The 27,394-nt window shown below is 31.9% G+C and overlaps 2 protein-coding genes and 1 pseudogene across 3 annotated transcripts; 2 read left to right on the top strand and 1 right to left on the bottom strand.

Moving 5' to 3' along the window:
- Positions 1-520: 520 nt before the first annotated feature.
- LOC128163055 (uncharacterized) lies at positions 521-5,539 on the bottom strand (annotated as a pseudogene).
- A 4,061-nt stretch (positions 5,540-9,600) lies between these two features.
- LOC128163058 (uncharacterized) lies at positions 9,601-18,379 on the top strand. Its single transcript, XM_052826517.1, has 6 exons — positions 9,601-9,722; positions 11,289-11,455; positions 11,658-11,690; positions 11,997-12,108; positions 12,633-12,767; positions 13,244-18,379. The coding sequence occupies exons 2-6, from the start codon at positions 11,321-11,323 to the stop codon at positions 13,525-13,527; spliced, it is 699 nt and encodes a 232-aa protein (XP_052682477.1). The 5' UTR covers positions 9,601-9,722; positions 11,289-11,320; the 3' UTR covers positions 13,528-18,379.
- Positions 18,380-22,813: 4,434 nt separating this feature from the next.
- On the top strand, positions 22,814-27,057 carry LOC128163056 (uncharacterized). 2 transcript variants are annotated; one of them, XM_052826515.1, is made up of 6 exons: positions 22,814-22,957; positions 24,152-24,318; positions 24,524-24,556; positions 24,947-25,058; positions 25,600-25,734; positions 26,618-27,057. In XM_052826515.1, exons 2-6 carry the CDS (start codon positions 24,178-24,180, stop codon positions 26,899-26,901), a joined length of 705 nt encoding a protein of 234 aa, XP_052682475.1. In that variant the 5' UTR covers positions 22,814-22,957; positions 24,152-24,177; the 3' UTR covers positions 26,902-27,057. The 2 variants fall into 2 exon arrangements, with proteins under 2 accessions (XP_052682475.1, XP_052682476.1); XM_052826516.1 differs by lacking the exon at positions 22,814-22,957 and having other exon boundaries at positions 24,130-24,318.
- The last annotated feature ends 337 nt before the right edge of the window (positions 27,058-27,394 follow it).

Here is a 27,394-nt window from a genome sequence, read left to right as displayed (position 1 = left end):
GTCTTTAAAGGATAATTACGCTCATACAAATGCATGCAATGTAAATAAATGTATATATTCTCAACATATTGTGTAATATAATTTATCGTTCTATTTTTATTCTACATGTAAAACCATATTTTTACTACTGTCAGTGTGTATGTCTCTTATATTATGTCTTTCTCTCTATCACTCTCTTTCTCTCTCCCTCTCTCTTTCAACCCTCTCTCTCTCCACTCTTTCCACCCTCCCTCTCTCTCTCTCTCTAACATAGAAATATCTGTAAATGAAAATTGTATAGTTGGGCTGTGTCATCAGATTGTTGTTTATTAAGGTAAAGCGTGACAAATTCATTATATCTTCAACAGCTTTAATAATATATATGCACAACTGTAAATATTGATAGAAGTTTATAACAATAACATAATACATGTAGTATTATAAGTAAAATTGTTTGTTGCCTTAAAATGAATTTTTTTTTCAATTTATATGAAGTGAATGAATTTCTTTTTTTTTTTTTATTGTTTTCCTGATTATAAACTGTTTTGTATTTAATGCATTATTATCAAAAATTAAAAATCATTGTAATTTTTAGAAAGTTTTTTGTCAATTCTATATCTCATTGATAGTTTAAATAATTGTTGGTCTCATAAGTGAATAAAGAATTAAATTGAAATTAACTGACCATGGAAACAACTAATTAAATTTGTCTACATGAGAGGCAAATTTATGGTATGAATAAACAAATTCCGGATAATTTAGAGTTGTCCAACATTGCTGAGGATCAGAGATCATTAAGTGACAAAGTAAAAAATTGCTTACTTAATAATGGTATGATAATACTGATTTAGTCATTAATCATAAAATAATTAGATCTTACATAAACACATAATTGATTATTGCAGAAAAAAATATATCTGCTGTTTGACAATCATATCAATGCAATTTAAGAAATGTTTAATAATAAGTACATGTAATACAGTTTACAGTTCTTTATTAACTTTAAGCTATACAGCTCATCAGTAATACAGACATGTTTAATACTGGCAATCATATGAAAAAATCACATTCTCTCTCTCTCTCTCTCTCTCTCTCTCTCTCTCTCATTCAAAGCTATGAAATATGAATTAGGTTGGTTGGAATTAAATAATTAAAACTTTCAACAATCTTGCAAATTGGTATGTGTACAGGAACAGAGTTGTGCATGATGATATAAATATCAATATTAGCAGCATTCAATTTGATTATATTTTTTTTAAAATCCATTATCTGTTCATTAATATGGAGAGTTATTAAAATAAACACATACTATAAAATTGGTTTACAAACAAGCTTACAAACCATTTGCTCCCTATAACTTGACAATGCTACATATTGAATACTTTACCTACACATAACAAACACAAAACATGTACAATTTGTGTTTAACAACAAATAATTCTAAATTCAAAAGAGTAAAAAAAAAACTTCATTGATATATGCCCATCGACACATTATGTTATAAATCCCAGTTTCAATAAATTCTGTGTCATGTAGTGGTTTAAGAGAAGTAATGTTAGGGAATTAACAAAACAAATAACAAACAAGAGGCCCATGTGCCACTTCGCTCACGTGAACTTAGTTCCTTGTAACATTCTATTTCGTAGCATATGCTATTTCTTTTTTAAAATGTTTAACAATATTTTCCATAATATATATTTTTATGTTAAACTGTGAACCTTTCTTGGGGCCCCAGTTTTGGCGAGTCTAAGGATCACAATTTTTTACAATTTAGAATCCTCTCTATATATACCGTACAAATTTTTGTGTAAATATTGGCATTTTTGGTGCAGTAGTTCTTGAGAAGAAGATTTTTAAAGACATACAGCCTTTACTCACTGTTTCGCAATTATCTATATCTTTTCAAAAAAGGTTACGCCTTTATTTTTTAAAATTGTGAATCCTCTTACCATATGGATGCTTTGTACCAAGTTACGTTAAATTTGGCCCAATGGTTCTAGTGAAGACGGACGGACGGAAGACGGACAACAGGTGATCAGAAATGCTCACTCGAACCATCGGTTCAGGTGAGCTAAAAAGAAACAGGACTGATGGTCTGACTGCTGGAACTAGGGTAAAAAACATTGAACTGTAAAAAGTGTACATATATATCTTGGGTAGTTAACAAAATATGTCTGTGGAATAGTTAATAACCCTCTTCAAAGATGAAATTTTTTTCCTCACAATAATATTGTGAATTTATGATAGATTTGGGAACTTAATGATTGGTGAGACTGAAAATGGTGACAAAGGAGAATTCAAAGAGTGTCCTGGAAACTTAGCAACAATTAATTCGACTGCCTCTGTTGATCTCCTCTGCAACTGAAGCATTTCATCCTGCTGTGCCACCATCTTTTCATAGAGTTTAATCTTCTTGGCCCTGTACTCATGTACGTGCTTATCTCTCTCTCTCTCCATTTCAAGAAACTCCTCCCTAACATCTTTTGGTGCTCCTGCAGACTTGGCTAAAAATGTTGGTATGTATATTACATCAGATACTAAATTGCTGACTAATCAAAAACTGATTTTCATGCTCATTGTGTCATAATTTAGGTGACAGATGTACGGTACATGCATCTTAATTTATAATGCCATAGATCTCAACATACTTTATAAGGAAAATACATCATCTTCGAAAGTCAAGGGTTTCTGATCCGCTCTGCTCTACATAAACCCTTGACCGAATAGGCAGAGTTTGACGGGGTTAGAAACCTTGCATGCTGGTTGGTGTCATACAAGTTTGCATGATCCAATAAAAAACATTGTTTCAATAATGATTTTAATTGTGAATTGATCAATGTTGAACCGTTGTCAAATAAATTTGAGACGGAATAGTAAGTATTTGACTTACTGATATCGGTTTTTATTCAGAGTGAATCCATATTTTCTACGAATTTGATTTTGTTCATGGGAGCAACCATATTGCTATACTGTTTTTGTTTATAAAGCATTCTCTGATTTTGGTCAAGGTTTATGTAGAACAGAGTGGATCAGAAACCCTTGACTTGGGAAGATGAAAATACATATGCTGTACAGATAAAGGCTTAATTTTAAAAGGCATTTCTCCAACTTGAATGAGATAATCTGAAATTTGTGTTCACAAGTATGATAGTATAATAAAAACTAGCTTTGAACAAGTGTATTTGAATCTTAAAGCCATAGTTGCATCTACACTAGAAAAGCTTTTATATACTGTTATACTTACAGCAACTAGCATGAAATTTCTTCTTTTTCACAGGCCTTGTCCTTGATGCATTCATGACATTTGAAGTGCATGCTTCTAAATAGTCATTAGAGAAGGTTATCAATTAGTATTCTTTAAATGATAAAAGTTACATTATTAAAAAATCACATGTAAACATTAAGGATAATTTGTACTGGTGTATTTTAATATTAAGCACAGTAAAAGTTACACACTAACAGTGCTGCACATATTCAGAAAAATGTGCTAAATGAGTGAAGAGAAAATAATGCATATGACATGTACCTGGCAAAGTGGGTGGCAGCGTTGGGACAGATGCTTCTTTCATTTCTGAGATGCTATCTAAAAAAAATCATAAGAATAGAGTTTTATACAGAACATTTGATAGTAATTACTGCAGGTTCAATAAATGAATAACCTAAGATAATTTGCAAGGAGTTTATAAACAAAACAGCAAGTATCAAAAATAACTTATGAAATTATAGGGAGAGATGGAAATTACATGTCTGTGATGTTTTATAAATATACAAAGCACTTGCTTAATCAGTAATTTTCCTTTAGTAATACATGTATTCATCTCTCACAATAACAATGTAACTATGATGAGCCAAGAAATATGATCTTTCATTTCAGGTTAAGAAACATGTTTTAAACAAGTTGACATTCCAACCATATAAAAAAAAATCATATTAAAACCATTTATAATCATTATAATCATAAACATACCTGGCAAATTATCCGACAAGTCTGCAACAGCATCATCACATATTCCTGATACAGAATCATAATCTGAAGAAATATTATAAAATAGATATAAAATCAAACACAATACTCATATTCATAGCTATGTTGTATATATAGTACATGTACTGACTTTCCTCAGAGTGAGTCTTCCCACAGGGAAGTCTCACTGTGAGAGGAGTAACTGTGAGAGGAGTCTCTCTGTATGACACCTGTGCATGTATAAGGTATGAGGTACTGTAACGTTACTTACTGGTAATACATGTACATACAATTCTATAAAGCAACACTTGTAATTGACTAGCAGAAAATTGTTTTCAAAATGAACTTTTGTCATACTTGCATGGAGTTAAATGTAAATCATATACATGTACATGTATTACTCTATGAGAGTCATGCAATCTTAAATTAGTTATTAATAAGAGGAATAATATTTACCTTTCTCAATTGTAATGAAACAAGATGTTGTTGCTTTATTACACTCTAAAGTGTCAACTCCGCCTTCCACACCTTCCACAGAGCATTTAGATAATGTGCCAAGAATCTAATTCAAAATTTAAAAAAAAGTATATTTTACAAGTGTGGCAAACATGTTTCTTGATCAACATTTTAAACTCTTAGTGTCAAATTGTTTCAGATAAGAAATACAGACAAAGACAAGTACATGTACAATAATCATAGCCAGGAACTTACAAGTCTTTCCCAGGTTTTTATGTCCTCCAAAGGTGCAGGACCACCTCCTGTACCTCTCATCTCTTTCAAACGTGCAGCTTCTTTTTTCTTTGTGGCACTTGAAATATCCTGCCACTTTTTCTTACAATCAACAACATCCCGTGTGATTTCTGATATGTTGACAGAGTTTACTCTAAAAGAAATGTTGATGCTTTAAAATGTTATCTATCTATCTATCTATCTATCTATCTATCCAAATCATTTTATATAATTGTTTTTTATATACATGTGCATTTTTATTCACATGTTCATTTTTCTTGCATCATTTGTTCATTGTATTTTTATTTATCAATTTGGTCCTTATTTTATAATTATGTTACTGCTGAATGTAGGTCTAACTCATTCGTTCAAAGATATGCAGTTTTTCAAAACACACATTTATAAGAGGTTTTATACTTTTAGCTGTTTCATATCATGGGGGATATACGTCCCTGATATCATTTAATTAGATATTTGTGTCGATAAAAACCTATTATATAATCAACATTAATTAATTTTAAAGTAAATTGAATATAGGATTTGCTGAAATTGTTTTCATATGAAACGAAGAGAAAAAAACCTTAACAAGTAGGTCAGTGAAACAACAGTGCGCTGTCAACTCACCGTTCGGCTATTTGTTGCCAACATTGCGTCTTTTGGCTATTGGTAAGGCCAGGGGAGAATTTTCCTCTTATAGTCTTGATGTTGGCCGAAACACCCTGAGCCCAAAGCCTCCAACTCATCGGTACTCCAGTTTGGTTTGCGTTTTTGTTTGTCCATGTTGTGTTTATGTTAAATTTCCCGCTGTTATGTCGAATTTGCAGACGATTACGTAACCGGAAGGTGTGAATGCGCAGCTGCATTGAAAACGAAAGTGTGTTGCTAAGAAAGCTCACTCGGAACTACTCGGATGTCTCGCGCACTCGACATTGGAGCGTAGCGGAATTAGCCGAGGATTGCCGATTGAAGAAAGCTTTTTGTCGTAAGTGTAATCTTAAGAGCACTTGGAAAATCTCTTAAGTGTGTTTTTTTTTCACTTACGAGTGGTTTCGTGAAAACGACTTAAGAAATGACTTACGGTATTCGTAAGTCAAATAATTAAGATTAAACTTACGTTTTTTTGTGAAAAGGGCTACTGAAGAGCCAGGAATGGCGAAAACGTTTGCGGTTAATAGGATCAATTTGTGATTTTATTCTGGATATTTATTATTTTTAAATTATTTAAAACTGTGCCAACTAATTTTTGTTGTAGAAATTATATATATATAGCAGCCTTATTTACGGATTTTTTTAATGTTTATATGGCAGTTAACTTGGTGAGCATCTTGCCTCCTTGTGTAATATTAATTTTGCTGTACGCAGGGAAATATTCTCCCACCATTTATATTCGCTCCATTTACCCAGATTCTCAGCGGGTAAATTTAAAAGTGGGCGAATTCCAATGTCTTTAATTTGATCTTTTTACACACAACTTTTCTGGGCGAATTCAAGACGCGGCGAAATTGTTTGCAAGTGCAGAACGGCCAAAATTGCACAGGGCGAAAATAACCCTGTATACAGTATCTGGAATATAACTAAAACAAAAGAAAAAGACTCAACTCTAAAAAAGGTCACCAAGTCACACTTAATTAACTGTGTGAGTCAGTTCGAATGTCAGAATTTTCAATATTGCAATAAAAGTACATACTTTTTAGATAAATTTAATTTATTTCTGAAAGTTTCGTTCAAACAAAGGTTTCGAATTTCTATTTCAGAAGAGTCTGGTGACCTTCAAAGTTAAAACTGTTACATGTATGTCAAAGTCGTTCTATTTTTTTTAACCGCCTTCATATCATCCACCCCTTCTTCTCTCCTGAAATGAGATATATTCTCTAAATCATATTGAAGATGGAAATGTTTATGGCATGCGCAAATCTAAAATAAACGGGTGAGGGGTAGGATCTTACCCATCCTCCTCAGTTTGTAGAGTTACATGTATACTATATTTTATGGTGGCAATATTTCTGCCATCCACATAATTTTTGGTCAACATAGCATATCACGTAAAGTCAAGATAACTATCTCATCAAGTCGAAACCGACTTTTTGTAGGGATAGCTATCTCGATAATTAATCTTGTATCTTGACTAAAATTCCTGGACTTTGCAAATACTGCCATTCACAAAACAAGATAAGTTATGAATATATAGAAATTTGATATTAGATATTTGGAACTAATTACCAAGGACTCCTTTGATCTGCATCGAGGATTATTAATGAAAATTATAAGACTGTCTTTAAAATATATAAAGATGCTGATATATACTTTCCCTATTATTACACACTGTACTTCGTTTCATCATATAAAATTTATAAAGTTGAACTGTCTTTAATTCTAATTGAAAGTGTAGTGCTAAGAATTAAAATAAACATGTTTTTACCTTCCGTATGGTTCTACATATATTGTGGGAATTTCTACCTTATCTTAATATATTTGTTTTGTTTTCCTTACTAATTTAAACATAATAAATAGTTTTCTGGTAATGTTTTTTAAAAGTATTATAATCTTAAATCGTATGAGTTAATTAAATTAACATGTAATTCAATATCAACCTTGCGCCATCAGTCTTTTATTTTAAGTGCTTAACGCTCTATAAGTCAGCATATTTATATATTCATGTAAATGACAGATTCAGATATGAATTTGCAACTGAAGATCAACTAAAAGATAATTAACCAGACACTAATTGACGGGCAATGCGGTATATTTCATTTTGACTATGCACAAATGCCTTTCTATAAACGTAAGGGAATATTGAATAATGAGTTCCGAAATACGTTTAAATACAATTGTTATACATGTATTATCTCGTTTTGTGGATGGCAGCATTTGCAAATCCAACAAATTTTAGTCAAGATACAAGATAAATTATCTCATTTTGTGGAGATATTTTGTAACATCTCACCCATATGATGGGGCCCTGACGTCTACAAGTTAATTCTACAATGCTAGACCGTCCCACGAATGCTACCACACACACTGAAACAACCAAGCCGGAAACACTTCTCACGATAGTTATCATAACAAAATATAATAGCTTATATATAGACTAGATAAAAGAGAAGTCGGAGTTTGTTGAGAAACAAGAAAGTTATCCTGACTTGAAGAGATAGTTATCTCGATTTGATGTAATATGCCATGTTGACTAAAACTATGTGGATGTCAGAAATATGACACGATACTGTTCTACCTGTAACTTGATATATCTATGTAATGATAGTACTGTATTGAGTTAACAAAAAGCAGGTAAAATCCGTAGTTTCTGATCAATATATTCATATTCCTCGCTTTACACAGGATTACAATAGCCCAAATAAACATAGCTGTCGTTGGAGAGAGAGAGAGAGAGAGAGAGAGAGAGAGAGAGAGAGAGAGAGAGAGAGAGAGAGAGAGAGAGAGGGGGGGGAGGGGGAGGGGTGGCATTAGTGTAGTAATCGTTGGTAACCTCTGCGTATGATTTATACATCATTTATCTCTTCATATGTATTGTACTTGTGAACTCAAAACTGTGGTTTGATGCGATTATTTATATGGTCAATAATGCAATAATTGATATATTGATTATTAAGGTAATATAATGTAATAGTTATAATTAAGGAAGTGCTTTCAGAATTTGGAGGTTTATCAGGTATTAGATCGATTGTAACACATGAAATAATAAAAACAGGTTATTGCAAAACTGTATCATTTCATTTTTTGAAAACAAATAACAACAGGGGAATTCCACGTAGAAAATCCCCGGACAGTCCCAAACCTGCCAAATGTATGGTGGCAACATTCTGCTTAAATATCATTATTCCATACCAATTAGAATTCATTTGTAATTTTTTGTCATCTGTATTAATTAATAATTTTTTGTTAATAAGATTAACTTGTTAGAGAAATGAGAATAAAGAACTAGACCAGATGTTTGAAACTGATTTGAAGTTAAAGGGGCATGGTCACGATTTTGGTCAAATTTTATTTTTCTGTTTTTATTATTTGAAATGCTTTAGGAATGCATTTCTAAGGAACAAATGAAATTTGGGTGCCGTCGATGAGTTTTAAGCAAGATACAGGGCTCACAATTCTTCGTCATGTAAACAAGGCTCGTGCCCTGTTTTTGTTTACATAGGTTCAATATTCCAGTAAAAATTCTTTTTGAGCTGGTTTGACTATCTTATTATTCATTTAAAGCATAAATAAACAGTTCCTAACGATTAACACATTTATTTTAGGTCTAAAACTGGAATTTCACTTCAACAATCGAAATGTAAACAAACGCTTTGTTTACATAGCGAAGAATTGTAAGTTCTGTAACTCGCTTATAACTCATCAAATGACACTCAAATTTTGGTTGCTTATTAAAAATGCCTCATTAAAGCATTGTAAACATCAAAATAGAAAACAAATAATTTTTCACCAAAATCGTGACTATGCCCCTTTAAGGCATGTTGTCTTGATTTGCCCCCAACCCTTCCCTTTTCTAAAAAAAAAAAACAGTAAAAGTTAATAATCTGTGAACATGTACGGTTTTGTAAAACCCTTTTTTAAGTGGAGAGGGTCCAGGTGAGGACTTTATTTGTTTGGGGATATTCTACTACTTTTTTTTTTCGGTTACTTCTTTTAATACATGTATATGAATTAATAAGTATTTCAATAAGATATATACAATAAATTATACAATATAAAAATACATTTTCTAGTGAAGGGCTGTCTATGTGTACGTGTCTTAATCCTTGTCAGCAGACGGGTGTAGAGTTTCTAAAACAAATCTGCAGGTTTGTTTGTTTTATTCTATATAACAAACAAAACAAAACAAAATAATAAGATCGAAAGCGATAAAGGATTGGTTACTATTACTGGACTACTTTCACCTTTTGGAACAAATGGCGAAATATGTTGAAAACGTGTCTCCGTAAGACAAGCCTTAATTGATTTTTAGGTAGTTGAATGAAGACAAGTTACGCACCTTGTATAATTATATTTTACACGGCACAAGACGCAATAGTTAAACTTTTGACTTTGAAAGGTATGCACATTTGTTTTTAATTATTAAATTCTGTTTTGTTCACCTATACATTTTAATACTCATGAAGGTATATACAGTATTAGTTATTAAACTGTATATATATACTTTTTCTAAATTGTGTAAAGTTACAATTATTTCCACAACTTTTTATTTTTGTATTTTGTTTCAAGAAAGAAAAAGACCTGGTTATGTCGTCATATTTCGTTATACTTGAGAGTTCGTTGTTTCGACGATTTTTTTTTATTCTTAATTCAATTGTGATACTTGTGATTAAAATGTTTGTATTTCAACCATTGTAATTGTTGATTTCATTGCCAAATAGAATACAGCTAAGTGGTCACATCCAAAGTTTTCAAATCAACTTAAATGAAGTGGGTTTAATTTTTTAAAGTTTTTTTTTTACACGAGCTTGCATGTATTGATATTTAAAGGGCAAAAAAACCATTGTCAAACATTGTTATCGTTTACTACAATTAATAAATCCAATTTGACGTGTGGGTTACTGGAGTAGATCGATTTTCTGGATTTACCAAGATTAAAAAAAAAAAACCAAGCAGACGACCTAAAAACAGAATTTTTTAAGTCATTATGTTTTGACAGTGCTTTTACATTTCTTGCGGAAATACTGTATTCCCATCTTCGCTAGCCAAGGGTGTCGCCGCTCCTCAACTCTGTAGCGGTAGGTCACCCTTGGCTAGCGAAGATGTTGTGTTCCAGAAATTGTACTTCCTGCTCTTTACATTCGTAAATGTCATCATATGTTTGGCATTACTTGAATGTAAATTAAACATAGTTAACTGAGAAAGCCTACCCGAAAATATTTCACAAGACTTCGTGTTCGTCATATTGACATATGATAATGATTATACATAATTATGTGAATATGCCGCGGTCCTGAGTTACCAAAAATGCATGTGATATGCTTATCAAAATGTTCATTTTAAACTGCAGCTTATGTGAAGCCAATCAAATTAGCGATGAATTTCATTATGTTTTAGAATGTTGTGCACTGTCTCATGTAAGGAAAAAAATTGTTTAGTAATTATTATCTTTAGAAATCAAACATCTTAAAATTTAGAACACTTAGGTCATCTTCAAATCATGTAATACTTATGAAAATGTGTACTTTGATTAGAAAAATATTTGATTTGGTCTGTCATCCTACCTAACAACTATAACAAATTCATTGTTTACTTTATTCTGTTTCTTTTTTGTAAATCCTGCTTTTCTTATACTTTTGTATTTAATTCTTCTGCATCTCATGTAACATTATATGTTATGAGTGAAATAAATGAACTTGAACATGAAAAAATACAGCAGATGACATGCTAGACTAAAAGGCATTTAAAAGGTAAAAAAAGGCATTTAAATATTCTTATCTTCCTAGTCGCGGCATTGATTTTACTCGCGGATCAAGGTAAATTAGGGAAGGGGGGGGTCCAAGAAATACCAGTGTTTTTTCTAATGCGTTAGCAAAAAGCTCAATGAAATTTATTAAATTTCTGAAAAAAAAACCAAAATTTAAAGTTCATCCTTCTTATCAGTAATAGCTTTAATTTGCTGTAGAGTAAAGACACAGTTGTAGAAGGACAACGGCAATGGAGAAACAATTTGGATCAATCGTCACCTCCGTGTTACTGGCACTGACCTTCGGATGTTGGCTTACTGCCCTGGTCGCACCTGGATGGTTTTTGCTAGAAATCAAGACATCGTCATCTTCATCTTCCCTCACTGTAAGTTCTATATCCCCCACCACTTTTCAGAAATTAAAAAAAAAACAAAATAAAAAACAAGCTTTACAAAGCCAATCAAAAGATTATTATTTTATGAATGAAGTAAGTGAATTTAAATTGGGATAGCGCAAATTTTTTTTATACATGTACATGTACCTTGTTCAAAAGTAGATTTTAAGCTTTGGCCTAACTTTCTTTACAGAGTGCTCTTTTTGAAGAATCGCCTAAAAAGAAGGTAACTACATAGACATGTACCTAATTATGTCTAGCATTTTTTAAAAACACATAGATAATTTAAGTTGCCGTTGACACAGTTTTATTCATTTAAGCATTTATTCACCAATGTGAAAAGTATACACTTGTAAAACTAATAATACATCAGAAATGTCACATACTTCTATTTCTTTTTTTCGTCCTCTCTCTCTCTGGCAAAGACATTTGCATTGCAGAAAAATACCAGGTGTGTTATTATTGCAAAATTGTTTACGTGTTATTTGATATCTCAGAATCCCCTGATAAATCTTTGTTTTTATTTTGCAAGATTACAACGGAAGTTGACATGGGTCTATTCTTCATCAACGTTTGCGTCAATGAAAAATGCGAACAGATCGACTACGAGAAGATGAAAACAATGAAAAATTTCCACGCAATGCGTAATATATTTTAGCAAACAACCCCAAGATATAGTTATCGTTCCTAACGATAACCATGTAAATTAATGTGGTATGGGACACTTAAGTTATTGTTACGTAATGTTCACCGAAATAAACAAGTGTAATTCTATAAACAGTTTCTTTATCGAAATAGAACACTAATATTTTTAGCGCAATGGATTTCTGTAATAGATGATTTTGTTTCGAATCTGAGTTTGAATCCCGCTTGTGTTTAAAACTTCTACCTTTTCAAAAATATTTAAAACTTTTTTTTTTGGTTAAATATTGTAACATTTGAAATTTGTGAAAGTATTTTAATTTATATGTACTTTTATTCATATTGATATCGATAGATATCGATGTCCCATACCACTTTAAAATCAAAAGCAATTACCACTTTATTTAACAGTAAATTTATTATCTTATTTCAAATTATGCATTTTTGATCATTTGAATATTCATCTCTTGTAAAGAACAATCATGAAATTAAAGTTAAACGGCAATTACCGTTTTTTTCTGTATAGCGGAGTTGTTAGAACTTCAAGCGGAAGGTGTTCTCGCCATGGCTCTGTGTACAATAAGTGCTCTGTTGGTGACGATTCCAGCTCGGTCCAAGTCAACCAGATATCTTTTTGCTTTGATTCTCATGTCTATTGCAGGTAATATAGGTTTATATGTATTTTACAGATTTAAGAAGTTGAAGAATACAAAAATCAGTATCATCTTTATGTTTAGAATTTTCCTATTCTCTCTCTCTCTCTCATGACAAATATTGTTTTTTCTGTTATATATTAATCCTTTATAGTTTGCAATATACATGGCATATTTTGTTCTCTCTCTCTCTCTCTCTCTCTCTCTCTCTCTCTCTCTCTCTCTCTCTCTCTCTCTCTCTCTCTCTCTCTCTCCTTCTCACATATGACAGATATTGTTTTTTCTGTTATATATTAATCCTTTATAGAAATTTGCAATAAAAATGGCATATTTTGTTAAAAAATAAAATATCTCAAAAATAACACTTATCAATCCATGCATGTAGGAGCCCTCTATATACAATGTAGCTCTTGACATGCACCTCTTTTTTAGAATTTTATTTAAACACAATTTTTAAATTATCAAATCACGTTATTTGTTGTAGTAATATTGGAATCCATTTTGATCTATCGAATGGCATCAGCGAATGCGAAGATGGATAAAATCAAGAAAATAGAACACACTCTTCTCGCTGGCATATCAATGGAGGTGAAGCTTCCATATTCCATACTGATAGCTGGGATTGGAGCTCTGTTCGGAATTCTGGGATGTGTATCAAGCGCAGTCATGTACAGGAAGTCACGTGATTGTGCGCAGCCGGGCCAAGTTCTGAATGTGTTCCACGCAGCTCCAGCCACTGGCTTCACAATTCTGCAAGAAACATATTAACTCTCTCGTAACATGGCGAAGATGAAGAAATTAAGACTTGTTTGCTCTAATAGAATATTGTACTCCTAACATAACATAACATAAAAAGTGTCTTGTATGATAACCAATTCTTTTTTTAGCTCACCTGAGCTGAAAGCTCAAGTGAGCTTTTCTGATCACCTGTTGTCCGTCGTCCGTCTGTCCGTCCGTCCGTCCGTCTGTCCGTCCGTCTGTCTGTCCGTCTGTAAACTTTTTACATTTTGATCTTCTTCTCTAAAACCACTTGGCCAAATTTAACCAAATTTGGCACAAATCATCCTTATAAGAAGGTGAATATAAATTGCAAAAATAAAAGGCCAGGTTGTATTCAAAGCGGAGAAAACCTCGAAACTGTAAAAAAAGGGGAGTGCATTTTAAAAAATCTTCTTCTCAAGAACTACTGAGTTAATCTTAACGTAATTTAGCATAAATTATCCTTAGGGAAAGGAAAATATAAATTGCAAAATTTAAAGGCGAATACTGTTCCAAATTTGAGATAATTGCGAAAATACTAATAAAGAATGGCTCGTTATTCCATATATCGTAGACTGGCAATTCATTGCGATAGACTGGGTCTTATGACAGGCATCGCCAGTCTACCGCATCTCGAGAACGAGGTTCTTTGTTTGAAGCTGGCAGTTTGTTGTGCAATAGTTCACGTGCGATTAAAATCTATGAAACATGGAAATAACATTGGTACCGATTATTGTGAAGTAAATTGAGGTTAAATATTTCAACGCGTTGTCATTTTCACTTGTGAGGGTGGTTTTAGCTTGTTTTGATTTTTTCGTTTCATTTTGCTTTTTAACTTGGGAAACAATCGCCTTGTATTTGGAACATAGACTTCGGTAAATAGGCAGTTGATTGTTTACCTGCGAAAATGATAAAATCTGATGCATTAACACTGTACTAAAGTGCATTTCCCTCTGTTTTTATTGTTTATTTATTTCTTATTGTGTCAACAAGGATCAAACAAGGGAGCGACTTTGGTTGAAATAATCGATATTTGATCGGTAACTTCGCCGGAATTTCCTCCGAAAGAGAATTTGAAGTAGCCATGTATTCCGAGTTCATAATCGTGTAAATTAAATCCAAAGACAATAAAAAGATGTTTATGAATTTGAAAAGACGTTTTCACAGCCTCAGTTAAACCCTGTTGTGATTAATCGTCCGCGACTGTCTTATCTTTAGAGGTTATAAATACGGGTGATGCAAACACATATACCATGCATTGAAAATTACAATCGATAATCATTACATTTCTTGTTGATACATGTACTACAATTAGAAGGTAACTTGTAATTATTTAATAACTCTGCCAAATTAATGCAAAACCGTTTGTTTACAGTTATCTTCAAAACTAAAATTAAACTGTTGTAATTGGGTCATAGGGTAGGACTAATTTCTCCAAAATACAAAGTGCATAAACTGATTTTGTGTCACCTGGCCAACTCAATTAGAAATCATTTTATCTATATAATGTATGAATGCATTAAAAAAATGAAATTAAACAAATTGGATAAGTTTTTAAAAGTTGCCTATCATTCTACGACTGACGCTGACATGTTTGTTGATCATTGGAATTGTCTTGTTAAACATTATATACTTGTGTACAGAAAAATCAAAAGGATGATGTGCTATAACTACTTTCTGGGGTCCTTTCTCATTTGATAAATTATTTGAAATCTGCAACAATTTTGGTATTTTTCAAACGAGTACATAAAAACTTCTTTTAAACAGTTCTGACACATTATAATTATGATGATATCCGTGCATTATCATTATTTTAAAGAAAATATTGCAGCAGAAAATCATCTTGGTTTGTAGCCGTTTGTTGTTTTTGAGGGAATATGAAATAATTAATGGGCCTTAGTACAAAACTGATACCTGTATGCCTGACAATACATTAAATTATATAGCTTTTTAACACATCATGTGACATCATTTTCCAGTCAAATGTTTTCATCGATCAAGTGATCAAGTAAGGATATAAAACGTCACACAAGTTTACATCAGGTAAACAATTATTCAATTAAGTTTTTTTTACTGTAGCCTTAGCAACTTTTGCCACAGAGTTCAAACACTGCGTACTGCCTTCCAGACTAGCTGGCGATTCTCTGTCCGTCAATCTTTGTTAACTTTCACATATGAGATATCAGCTGTGAAAATGAAATGTATCTCATCTGCAGTATATATTCATAGAGCTTGGCATCTTAAATAAACACACTAAAAATATTCACTTAGATGTGGAAAAAGAAAATTACACTAATTTAAGTTCGATATTTTTTTTCATTAAATACCAATATACCAAGCAAGAAATATTGCAGGTAAATGGTAACTACCTTTTCCAGTATTTTCATCAAATGAAACAAATATGCATTGCATGGCCTCGAAGACAACATTTTAATGAAATAAAATGTTGGCATCCTTTAATTGTGTAGATTCAAAATGTTCAAATTATGATTACACACAATAAGGTAGACCCACAATGGGTGCTGATTTTTTAACTGATATACGTCTTAGGAAATGTATGATTTTTTTTTTTATCTTAAATGAGCTAATACTGTTCACATATGTGCAAAAACTGTAGGAAATAATATACCGGTGTTATATATAATTAATATATCACAATATATTTTCACCCCTACCCCTTTATAAAATATTGAGTTTTAGGTAAAAAAAATTATCATGGTACTTAACTTTGCTATATTTAAGGACACACGAGACGTTCCTCAATTTTATATAATTTTCCTTGATAAAATTATTCCTTATTATGCCCCCCTTCGAAGAAGGGAGGGCATATTGCTTTGCTGCTTTTTGTCGGTCGGTCCGTCGGTCTGTCGGTCGGTCCACCAACAGTTTCCGTTCATTTTCTTCGCAGGGGATGAACATATTGAAATGAAATTTAATATACAGGTTTATCATGATAATATCTAGGTCAAGTTCGATATTGGGTACGATCGAGCAATTTTTGACAGAGTTATGGCCCTTTGACGTAGAAAAATTCTAGTTTTTCTGAGTTTCCGCTCATTTTCTTCGCAGAGGATGAACATATTGAAATGAAATTTAATATACAGGTTTATCATGATAATATCTAGGTCAAGTTCGATATTGGGTACGATTGAGCAATTTTCGACAGAGTTATGGCCCTTGGACTTAGAAAAATTCTAGTTTTTCTGAGTTTCCGCTCATTTTCTTCGCAGAGGATGAACATATTGAAATGAAATTTAATATACAGGTTTATCATGATAATATCTAGGTCAAGTTCGATATTGGGTAAGATCGAGCAATTTTTGACAGTTATGGCCCTTGGACTTAGAAAAAATCCAGGTATTTAAGTTTACGTTCATTTTCATGTGGATGTTTCCAAGGGAGGGGGCATATGTGTTTCACAAACATCTCTTGTTTATTAACATTTAAACCTGTTAATTCCCAAAAATTCAAGGTTTATTACCAGGCTATTTTTAGAGCTATATATTTAGAATTTTTCTTAAAATAGCATGTAAAATGCATTTGAATGCTTATAAATAAAGTCATAGACATATATTTTCAAATGAACACGTTATATCTAAATAAAAAAAGTATCATAATGATATAACAGGAAAATATAATTATGGAATTACCTGGTGGAAATCTTCACATTTTGGAGATAGGAAAAAATAGAAAATAATGGAAGATAGGTTGCGTCTGATCGTAAAGTGTTACGTCAATGTAGTTCGCCATTGTTGCTCAGGTGAGCGATGTGGCCCATGGGCCTCTTGTTCTAGACGGTGGTCTATCTATAAATAGAATTAGGTCTACTTTTACTCTTTTTTTCTCTTTTCTCCAAGTGACACCTTTTGCTATTATAATACACGTATATACATGTAGGTGACCTTGTATCTTATAATCTAGAGTTCTCAACATGACATAGTGCCATTTATATCTAATCATTTTTATGCTCTTTTTTCCACAAACGGTTATGTACCCATCTAAAGAGCTATTAGGTCTGCTCTTTTTTCAAAACATGAAACGTTTGTATGTACATGTAATGATATGCATGATTTTAAGCAAAGGATTGCAAACTTTTAACAGATATTTGTACAAAAAATATCAAGCTTTCGACGATTATCTCACTTTTTAAGAGAAAACTTTTAACAGTGCATTTTCACAGGCATCCCCCTTCTTCGTATTTTGAAATTTATATTGTCTCCTTTCTTGTAAGTGAGTTAAGGAGTGCCATACAGGTGCCTAACCACCAAATGAAAGTAGAATTATTACGTGAAGTGTTTCACGTTGATCATGTTCCATCTTATATCATAATGCAATCATTCAGGTTCGTTTTCTTTTCAAAATTGTCCAAAATTGTACAAATTGTAAAAGTGTGAAGACATCAATAACGCAGTGATGAGTTCTCTTTACAAACACCCCTCCCTCGTATTTCGAAATGATTGAATATTGCCTCCTGTTTCGTAGGTGAGTTATAGGGGTGCCATACAAGTGCTTGATCACAATATGGATTAAGACGTTCACATTCGTCGACTTCAATCTAATTTCATAAATATTTTCAATCCTTTTAATTTTGTTTTTTGTTTGTTTGTATTTTGTTGTTTAATTTTAAAACTACAAACTGTCCAAATCGTACAGTAAAAGTGTCAAGACGTCAATTAATGATGAAAACAGTGCATTTAGTAATGAATTTACATTTAACAGAAAAACAACCTTTTTAAAAATCCCCAAATCAAATGTCTTCTATCCACAAGGCTCTTTTTATATTCATTCTCATTTTAACTCTGACATATGCAAATGCGTATTTTGAATTGTAATTCACCATATATTAATATATCGTCTAATTTTTGAAAAAAAAATGAGATAATTCATGGTGTTATTTTTGTAAATATTTTTGAATACATGTTATATATGATAACCTGAATATTCTTATGTTGTCAATCAAACAACATGATACTGACCTTGTTCATAGTTACAATGAACAGTGCATGAGACATTTAATTCTAAATCCTAAAAGGAAAACTCTTCAAATCAATGATGAAAAGTTTTAAAATATATGAAGATTGCGAGTTTCAATAATAATAAAAATCCAATCAGCTTGACACATGTAGATGCTGTCATTTGATCGTAAACATACACTAGTTTGATACACTTACGTATACAGGTGCAAGACTAGTACTTTCAACCGTATTTGTATTTGACAATGGCGACCCTCTTCCTTACCTAGGCCCAGAGTGACAACTCTACCTACGGCATTAGCATTCGTAATTGAATCAAATGGATATACTGGCGGAACATCAGGCATAGATCAACACTTTTTTATTTGTGAAATTTGATTTTCTAAACAATTAAGAGAAATTTAATGAATTGTTGCGTTGGTTTTGATGATAGGTTACTTTGTACAGTACACGTCCTCTACCTAAATTGTAAAATTCATGGCCCCTGGGTCATGGGTTCAGGCTGTGGGGGTGGGGGTATGGCCATATAGTGTTAATGCATATTATGTTTTAAAATCTTCTTCTCTTCTCACACACAACTGTAAGAAAGACTGGCTTCATAATTATGTTTAAAAAGGAAGTCCTGCATATATAGTGTTAATGCATATAATGTTTAAAAATTATCTTCAGTACTCCCACACACCTGTAGGGAAAACTTAATTCATAAACTTGTAGACCAGGAAGTCCTCTACCACTTTTTTTTTTAATTTTAAGTCCCCCTCCCCCTCCCCCCCCCCCCCAAGGTAGGGGTTCTGAATCTAGGACGGGGCCAAAACACTCATATAGTGTATATGGTTGGGATTCTTAATGCAGGGTGTGGCTAAAAACATGGTCATTAACACGGAATAAAAGCTGACTGCATATTTAGAAAGAAAAACATTAAGCTGTCATCTTTTAAAATATTTCATGCCACATACATGTAAGGCAAGTGTCATGGCTGGGAGAGGGGGGAGGGTATACTTGTCTTGTTATTTTATTCTGCTTAGGTATTTCAATGTAAGAAATGAGATACCCTGGTAATTCACTTACATGCATATTTAGAAAAGAGATAGAATGAAGCTGTGTATCAAAGTTAAGATATTGTGAAAGCTAATTGAGTTATTTTCCCTTGCTTCTTCATAATGGAGTTAGTTTCCCTTGCTTCTTAATTCATAATGGAGTTATTAATCATTAAATATAATGTAATTTAGAAGTTGTATGATCAAACAAAATTATGCAAGTATTTTTTTATTGAAACAAAAACAGTTTTTGAAGTCTTTATTTAAATAAATAGACTAATTGATTGGCTAATCAAAATCACTGAAAAACAGTACAAGTAAAATAATTCTGGTATAAATACCAGATGGTGGCCAAATACTCTGGATGAATATTCAGAAATCGAAACAGAAGTGAAGAGAAATTTTAAGCTGTTATACAGTTGTTCAATTTTATTTTTTCTCTTGAAATGCCCACAAGGAGAGTTTCTGTCTGCCCCTGGGGGTGGGGAATGGGAAGTTGTTTTGATAAAACATGTCTACTAGGCACCTTGGTTTAGTGTATCTATGAAAGCATATATACACATAAAGCCTATCTTGAAAGTTGACAGATATGGGAAAATTATTTTCATCTATTTTCTTGTACCTTTTCAATATCAGGCCATGCACTCTATCATTATATTTATAAGGTTTTTTTTGGTAATATAACAGGTTTCATAGTCCTTTTTCAAAGATTTCTGGCAGGAAGGTGGTAGTCATTACAATATTATATATTTTTTTTACTCCAGAATGAAACTTATTTAAATGCATATATGAGACTCCTCGACAAGTTTTTTGTATGGGCTATGGTACTCAGGTGACCGTTAAGGCCTATTGGCCTCTTGTTTTTATGGAAATTTGTTTGATTTTCATTTGACCTTGATTTAAACATGACAAACATATGAAGCACATATTCACTCTAAAAAAGAAAAGGTATGAAAATGATTTCAGATTTAAAAAATGCCACATACGCCAGTTTAAATCAGTATTTCAAAGTATTGAGCCTATGTAAGGTTTACAAAAAGGTTTACAAAAATATACATTGTTTTAAATATATTTTTTCTAAATGAACAGGTTTATTGATATTTAAATTTTCAGTGTCTTATCCGTCCCAATATATATATATATATATATATATATATATATATATATATATATATATATATATATATATATATATATATATATATATACTTGGCATTTAACCAGCCTTATTTACCGTTTTTCTCTTTATGTTTAGATGGCAGTTAACTTGGTGTACATCTACCCTCCTAATATTTACTGTACACAGAGAAAAATTCGCCCACGTTTTTACATCCACCCCCTTCTTCTCCCCTTAAATGTGATATATTCTATAAATCATATTGGAGATGGAAATGTTTAAGGCATGCGCAAATCTAAAATAAAAGGGTGAGGAGTAGGATCTTACCCATCCTCCTCAGTTTGTAGAGTTACATGTATACTATATTTTATGGTGGCATATTTCTGCCATCCACATAATTTTTGGTCAACATAGCATATCACGTAAAGTCAAGATAACTATCTCATCAAGTCGAAACCGACTTTTTGTTGGGATAGCTATCTCGATAATTTTCCTTGTATCTTGACTAAAATTCCTGGACTTTGCAAATACTGCCATTCACAACACAAGATAAGTTATGAATAAATATTTGATATTTACATATTTGGAACTCATTACCAAGTACTCCTTAAATCAGCATCGAGGATTATTAATGAAAATAATAAGGCTGTCTTCAAAATATATAATTATGCTGATATGTACTTTCCCTATTATTACACATTGTACGTCATTTCATCATATTTATAAAGTTGAACTGTCTTTAATTCTTAAAGCTACATGAAATTGACAGAGCTGTGCTAAAAATTAAAAAAAAAAATGTTTTTACCTTCCGTATGGCTCTACATGTATTGTGGGAATTTTTACTTTATCTTAATATATTTGTTTTGTTTTCCTTACTAACTAAAACATACTAAATAGTTTTCTGGTAATGTTTTTTAAAGTATTATAATCTTAAATCGTATGAGTTAACTTCATTCACATGTAATTCAATATCAACCTTGCATCATCAGTCTTTTATTTAAGGTGCCTAACGCTCTATTAGTCAGCATATTTATATATTCATGTTAATGACAGATTCAGATATGAATTTTGAACTGAAGATCAACTAAAAGATAATTAACCACGGTATATTTCATTTTGACTATGCACAAATGCCTTTCTATAAACGTAAGGGAATATTGAATAATGAGTTCCTAAGTACGTTTATACAATTGTTATACACGTATTATCTCGTATTGTGGATGGCAGCATTTGCAAATCTAAAAAAATTTAGTCAAGATACAAGATAAATTATCTCATTTTGTGGAGATATTTTGTAACCTCTCACCCATAAGATGGGGTACTGACTTCTACAAGTTCATTCTGTATGCTAGACCGCCTCACGAATGCTACCATACAAACTGAAACAACCAAGCCGGAAACACTTTTCACGATAGTTATCAGATTTTGGAGGTTTATCAGGTATTAGATCAATTGTAACACGTAAAATAATAAAAACAGGTTATTGCAAAACTGTATCATTTCATCTCTTGAAAACAAATAACAACAGGGGAATTCCACGTAGAAAAATCCCCGGACAGTCCCAAACCTGGCAAATGTATGGTGGCAACATTCTGCTTAAATATCATTATTCCATACCAATTAAATTTTACTTGTAATTCTTTTTATCTGTGTTAATTAAGAAACTTTTGTGAATAAGATTAACTTGTTAGAGAAATGAAAATAAAGAACTAGACCAGATGTTTGAAACTGATTTGATGTTATGGCATGTCGTATTGATTTGCCCCCAACCCTTCCCTAAAAGTTGCTAATTTGTGAACATGTACGGTTTTGTAAAACCCTTTTTTAAGTGGAGCAGGTCCAGGTGAGGACTTTATTTGTTTGGAGATATTCTACTACTTTTTTTTCGGTTACTTCTATTAATATATGAATTAATAAGTCTTTCAATAAGATATATAAAATAAATTATACCATATAAAAATACATTTTCTAGGGAAGGGCTGTCTATGTGTACGTGTCTGAATCCTTGTCAGCAGACGTGTGTACAGTTTCTAAAAAAAAACTGCAGGTTTGTTGGTTTTATTCTATATGACAGATATTTGATTTAAAAAACAAAACAAAACAAAATAATAAGATCGAAAGCGATAAAGGATCGGTACCATTACTGGACTACTTTCACCCTTTGGAACAAATGGCGAAATATGTTGAAAACGTGTCTCCGTAATACAAGCCGTTCTGATTTTGAGATAGTTGAATGAAGACAAGTTATGCACCTTGTATAATTATATTTTACACGGCACAAGACGCAATAGTTAAACTTTTGACTTTGAAAGGTATGCACATTTGTTTTTTAATTATTAAATTCTGTTTTGTTTACTTATACATTTTAATACTCATGAAGGTACATATTAGTTATTAAACTGTATATATATATATACTTTTTCTAAATTGTGTAAAGTTACAATTATTTCCACAACTTTTTATTTTTGTATTTTGTTTAAAAAAAAAAAGACCTGGTTATGTCGCCATATTTCGTTAAACATGAGAGTTCGTTGTTTCGACGAAATATTTGGTTTTATTCTTATTTCAATTGTGACACTTGTGATTGCAATGTTTGTATTTTAACCATTGTAATTGTTGATTTCATTGACAAGTAGAATACAGCTAAGTGGTCACATCTAAAGTTTTCAAATCAACTTAAATGAAGTGGGTTTAATTTTTTAAAGTTTTTTTTTACACGCGCTTGCATGTATTGATATTTAAAGGGCAAAAAAAAAACCCATTGTCAAACATTGTTATCGTTTACTACAATTAATAAATCCAATTTGACGTGTGGGTTACTGGAGTATATCGATTTTCTTGATTTACCAAGATAATAAAAAACCCAAGCAGACGACCTAAAAACTGAATTTCTCAAGTCATTATCTTTTGACAGTGCTTTTACATTTCTTGCACACTGTATTCCGATCTTAGCTAGCCAAGGGTGTCACCGCTCCTCAACTCTGCAGCGGATCGTCACCCTTGGCTAGCGAAGATGTTGTGTTCCAGAAATTGTACTTCCTGCTCTTTACATTCTTAAATGCTATCAAATGCATTATTTGAATGTGAAATAAACATAGTTAACTGAGAAAGCCTACCCGAAAATATTTCACAAGACTTCGTGTTGTGACAAATTGACATATGATAATGATTATACATAATTATGTGAATATGCCGTGGTCCTGAGTAAAACCAAATAATGTGATATGCTTATCAAAATACAACAGATGGCATGCTAGACTAAAAGGCATTTAAATTGTAAAAAAAAAAGGGCATTTAAATTGGCATTTGAAATTATTCTTATCTTCCTGGTCGCGGCATTGATTTTACGCGCGGATCCAGGTAAATTGGGGAGGGGGGTCCAAAAGATACCAGTGTTTGTCTAATGCGTTAACAAAAAGCTCAATGAAATCTATTCATCAATTCCTAAAAAAAAGAAAAAAATAAAGTTCATCCTTTTTATCAGTAATAGCTTCAATTTGCTGTAGAGTAAAGACCCAGTTGTAAAAGGACAATGGCAATGGAGAAACAATTTGGACCAATCGTCACCTCCGTGTTACTGGCACTGACCTTCGGATGTTGGCTTACTGCCCTGGTCGCACCTGGATGGTTTTTGATAGAAATCAAGACATCATCATCTTCACCTTCCCTCACTGTAAGTTCTATATCCCACACCACTTTTCAGAAATTAAAAAAAAATAAAAAAAAAAAAAAACCAAGCATGACAAAGCCAATCAAAAAATTATTATTTTATGAATGCAGTAAGTGAATTTAAATTTGGATAGCGCTAATTTTTTTATACATGTACATGTACCTTGTTCAAAAGTAGATTTTAAGCTTTGGCCTAACTTTCTTTACAGAGTGCTCTTCTTGGAGAATCGCCTAAAATGAAGGTAACTACATATACATGTACCTAATTATGTTTAGCATTTTTTTTAAAACATATTGTTAATTAAAGTTGCCGTTGACACAGTTTTATTCATTTGAGCATTTATTCACCAATGTGAAAAGTATACACTTATAAATTAAAACTAATAATACATGTACATCAGAAATGTAACATACTTCTATTTCTTTTTTTTCGGCCTCTCTCTCTCTCTCTCTCTCTCTCTCTCTCTCTCTCTCTCTCTGGCAAAGGCATATTTGCATTGCAGAAAAACACCAGGTGTGTTATTATTGCAAAATTGTTTACGTGTTATTTATAACAACACAAGAAAATAACTACCATTAACAATTATGATATCTCAGAATCCCCTGATAAATCTTTGTTTTTATTTTGCAAGATTACAACGGAAGTTGACATGGGTCTATTCTTCATCAACGTTTGCGTCAATGAAAAATGCGAACAGATCGACTACGAGAAGATGAAAACAATGAAAAATTTCCACACAATGCGTAATATATTTTAGCAAACAACCCCAAGATATAGTTATCGTTCCTAATGATTACCGTGTAAATTAATATGGTATGGGACACTTAAGTATTGTTACGTAATATTCACCGAAATAAGCAATATAATCAAGTGTAATTCTATAAACAGTTTCTTTATCGAAATAGAACACTAATATTTTTAGCGCAATGAATTTCTGCAATAGATGGTTTGTTTCGAATCTGAGTTTGAATCCCGCATGGGTTTAAAACTTCTACCTTTTCAAAAATATTTAAAACTCTTTTTTCTGGTTAAATGTTGTAACATTTGAAATTTGTGAAAGTATTTTAATTTATATGAATATCGATAGATGTCGATGTCCCATACCACTTTAAAATCAAAAGCAATTACAAGTGTACCACTTTATTTAACAGTAAAATTATAATTTTTTAGTTAAAATGTATTTCAGATTATGCATTTTTGATCATTTGGATATTTATCTCTTGTTAAGAATAATTATGAAATTAAATTAAAACGGCAATTACCGTTTTTTTTTTTTCTGTATAGCGGAGTTGTTAGAACTTCAAGCGGAAGGTGTTCTCGCCATGGCTCTGTGTACAATAAGTGCTCTGTTGGTGATGATTCCAGCTCGGTCCAAGTCAACCAGATATCTTATTGCTTTGATTCTCATGTCTATTGCAGGTAATATAGGTTGATATGTATTTTACAGATTCAAGACGTTGAAGAATACAAAATCCGTATCATCTTTATGTTTAAAATTTTCTTATTCTCTCTCTCTCTCTCTCTCACACACACATGACAGATATTGTTTTTTTCTGTTATATATTAATTCTTTATAGAAAGGACTATATATGGTTTGAGCCTAAAATGGCCCCCTTAAATGAACATCGTCATTTTACTGTAATTCTTTGTTTTATTTGTAGAGATATACATTTGTAGTTTTTTCATAATTTTAATTTTGATTTTAATGCCCCCCAATTTAAAAATATGACATCATAAAGTTTACCATATCCCGCCATTTTCGCATTTTTAGCATAAAACGGTTGTTTTGAAGCAGTTTTTGTTTAAGGAAACATTGAGCGACTGCTTGAACAAACAAAACATTTTCACCAAAGATGTATCTCCCCAGTACCTATAAGTGACCAAAAGTTCTTGTTCAAAAAGTCGCTCTGTATTTCCCATTCGAAAAAAAGATAAGAAAAATGTCAATTTTGTACTAATTTTGATTGAATTATAAAATACCGTCACTTCTGACGTCATATACTGCCAGTGAGTGCATATAAATCAAATAAATAGGTGAAACACATTTTTTATAACTCTTTTATAAAATAACACAAGAAATTGATGTATCTGAATCACTTTAAAAATAGCGAATTATGGGGGCTAAATTTGACTAATATCATATATAGTTATTTGCAATATAAATGGCATATTTTGTTAAAAAATAAAATATCTCAGAAATAACACTTATCAATCCATGCACGTACCTCTTGAAATACACCTCTCTTTTAGAATTTGACTTAAACACAATTTTTTAATTATCAAATTACGTTATTTGTTGTAGTAATTTTTGAATCCATTTTGATCTATCGAATGGCATCAGCGAATGCGGAGATGGATAAAATCAAGAAAATAGAACGCACTCTTCTCACTGGCATTTCAATGGAGGTGAAGCTTCCATATTCCATACTGATAGCTGGGATTGGAGCTCTGTTCGGAATTCTGGGATGTGTATCAAGCGCAGTCATGTACAGGAAGTCACGTGATTGTGCGCAGCCGGGCCAAGTTTTGAATGTGTTCCACGCAGCTCCAGCCACTGGCTTCACAATTCTGCAAGAAACATATTAACTCTCTCGTAACTTGGCGATGATGAAGAACTTAAGACTTGTTTGCTCTAATAGAATATTGTACTCCTAACATAACATAACATAAAAAGTGTCTTGTATGATAACCAATGTTTTTTTTTTCTAGACGGTGATCTATCTATAAATAGAACTAGATCTATTTTTACTTTTTTTTTTCTCTTTTCTCCAAGTGACACCTTTTGCTATTACAATACACGTATATACATGTAGGTGACCTTGTATCTTACAATCTAGAGTTCTTAACATGACATAGTCCCATTTATATCTAATCATTTTTATGCCTCTTTTTTCCACAAACGGTTATGTACCCATCTAAAGAGCTATTAGGTCTCCTCTTCTTTCAAAACATGAAACGTTTGTATGAACATGTATTTATATGCATGATTTTAAGCAAAAGATTGCAAACTTTTAACAAGCAAACTTTTAAAATATTAAGCTTTCGAGGATTATCTCACTTTTTAAGAGAAAACTTTTAA

The sequence above is a fragment of the Crassostrea angulata genome, chromosome 9 (genome assembly GCF_025612915.1).
Source record: "Crassostrea angulata isolate pt1a10 chromosome 9, ASM2561291v2, whole genome shotgun sequence".
Classification (NCBI taxonomy): Eukaryota; Metazoa; Mollusca; class Bivalvia; order Ostreida; family Ostreidae; genus Magallana; species Magallana angulata.
This window is presented reverse-complemented; position numbering and strand designations above follow the sequence as displayed.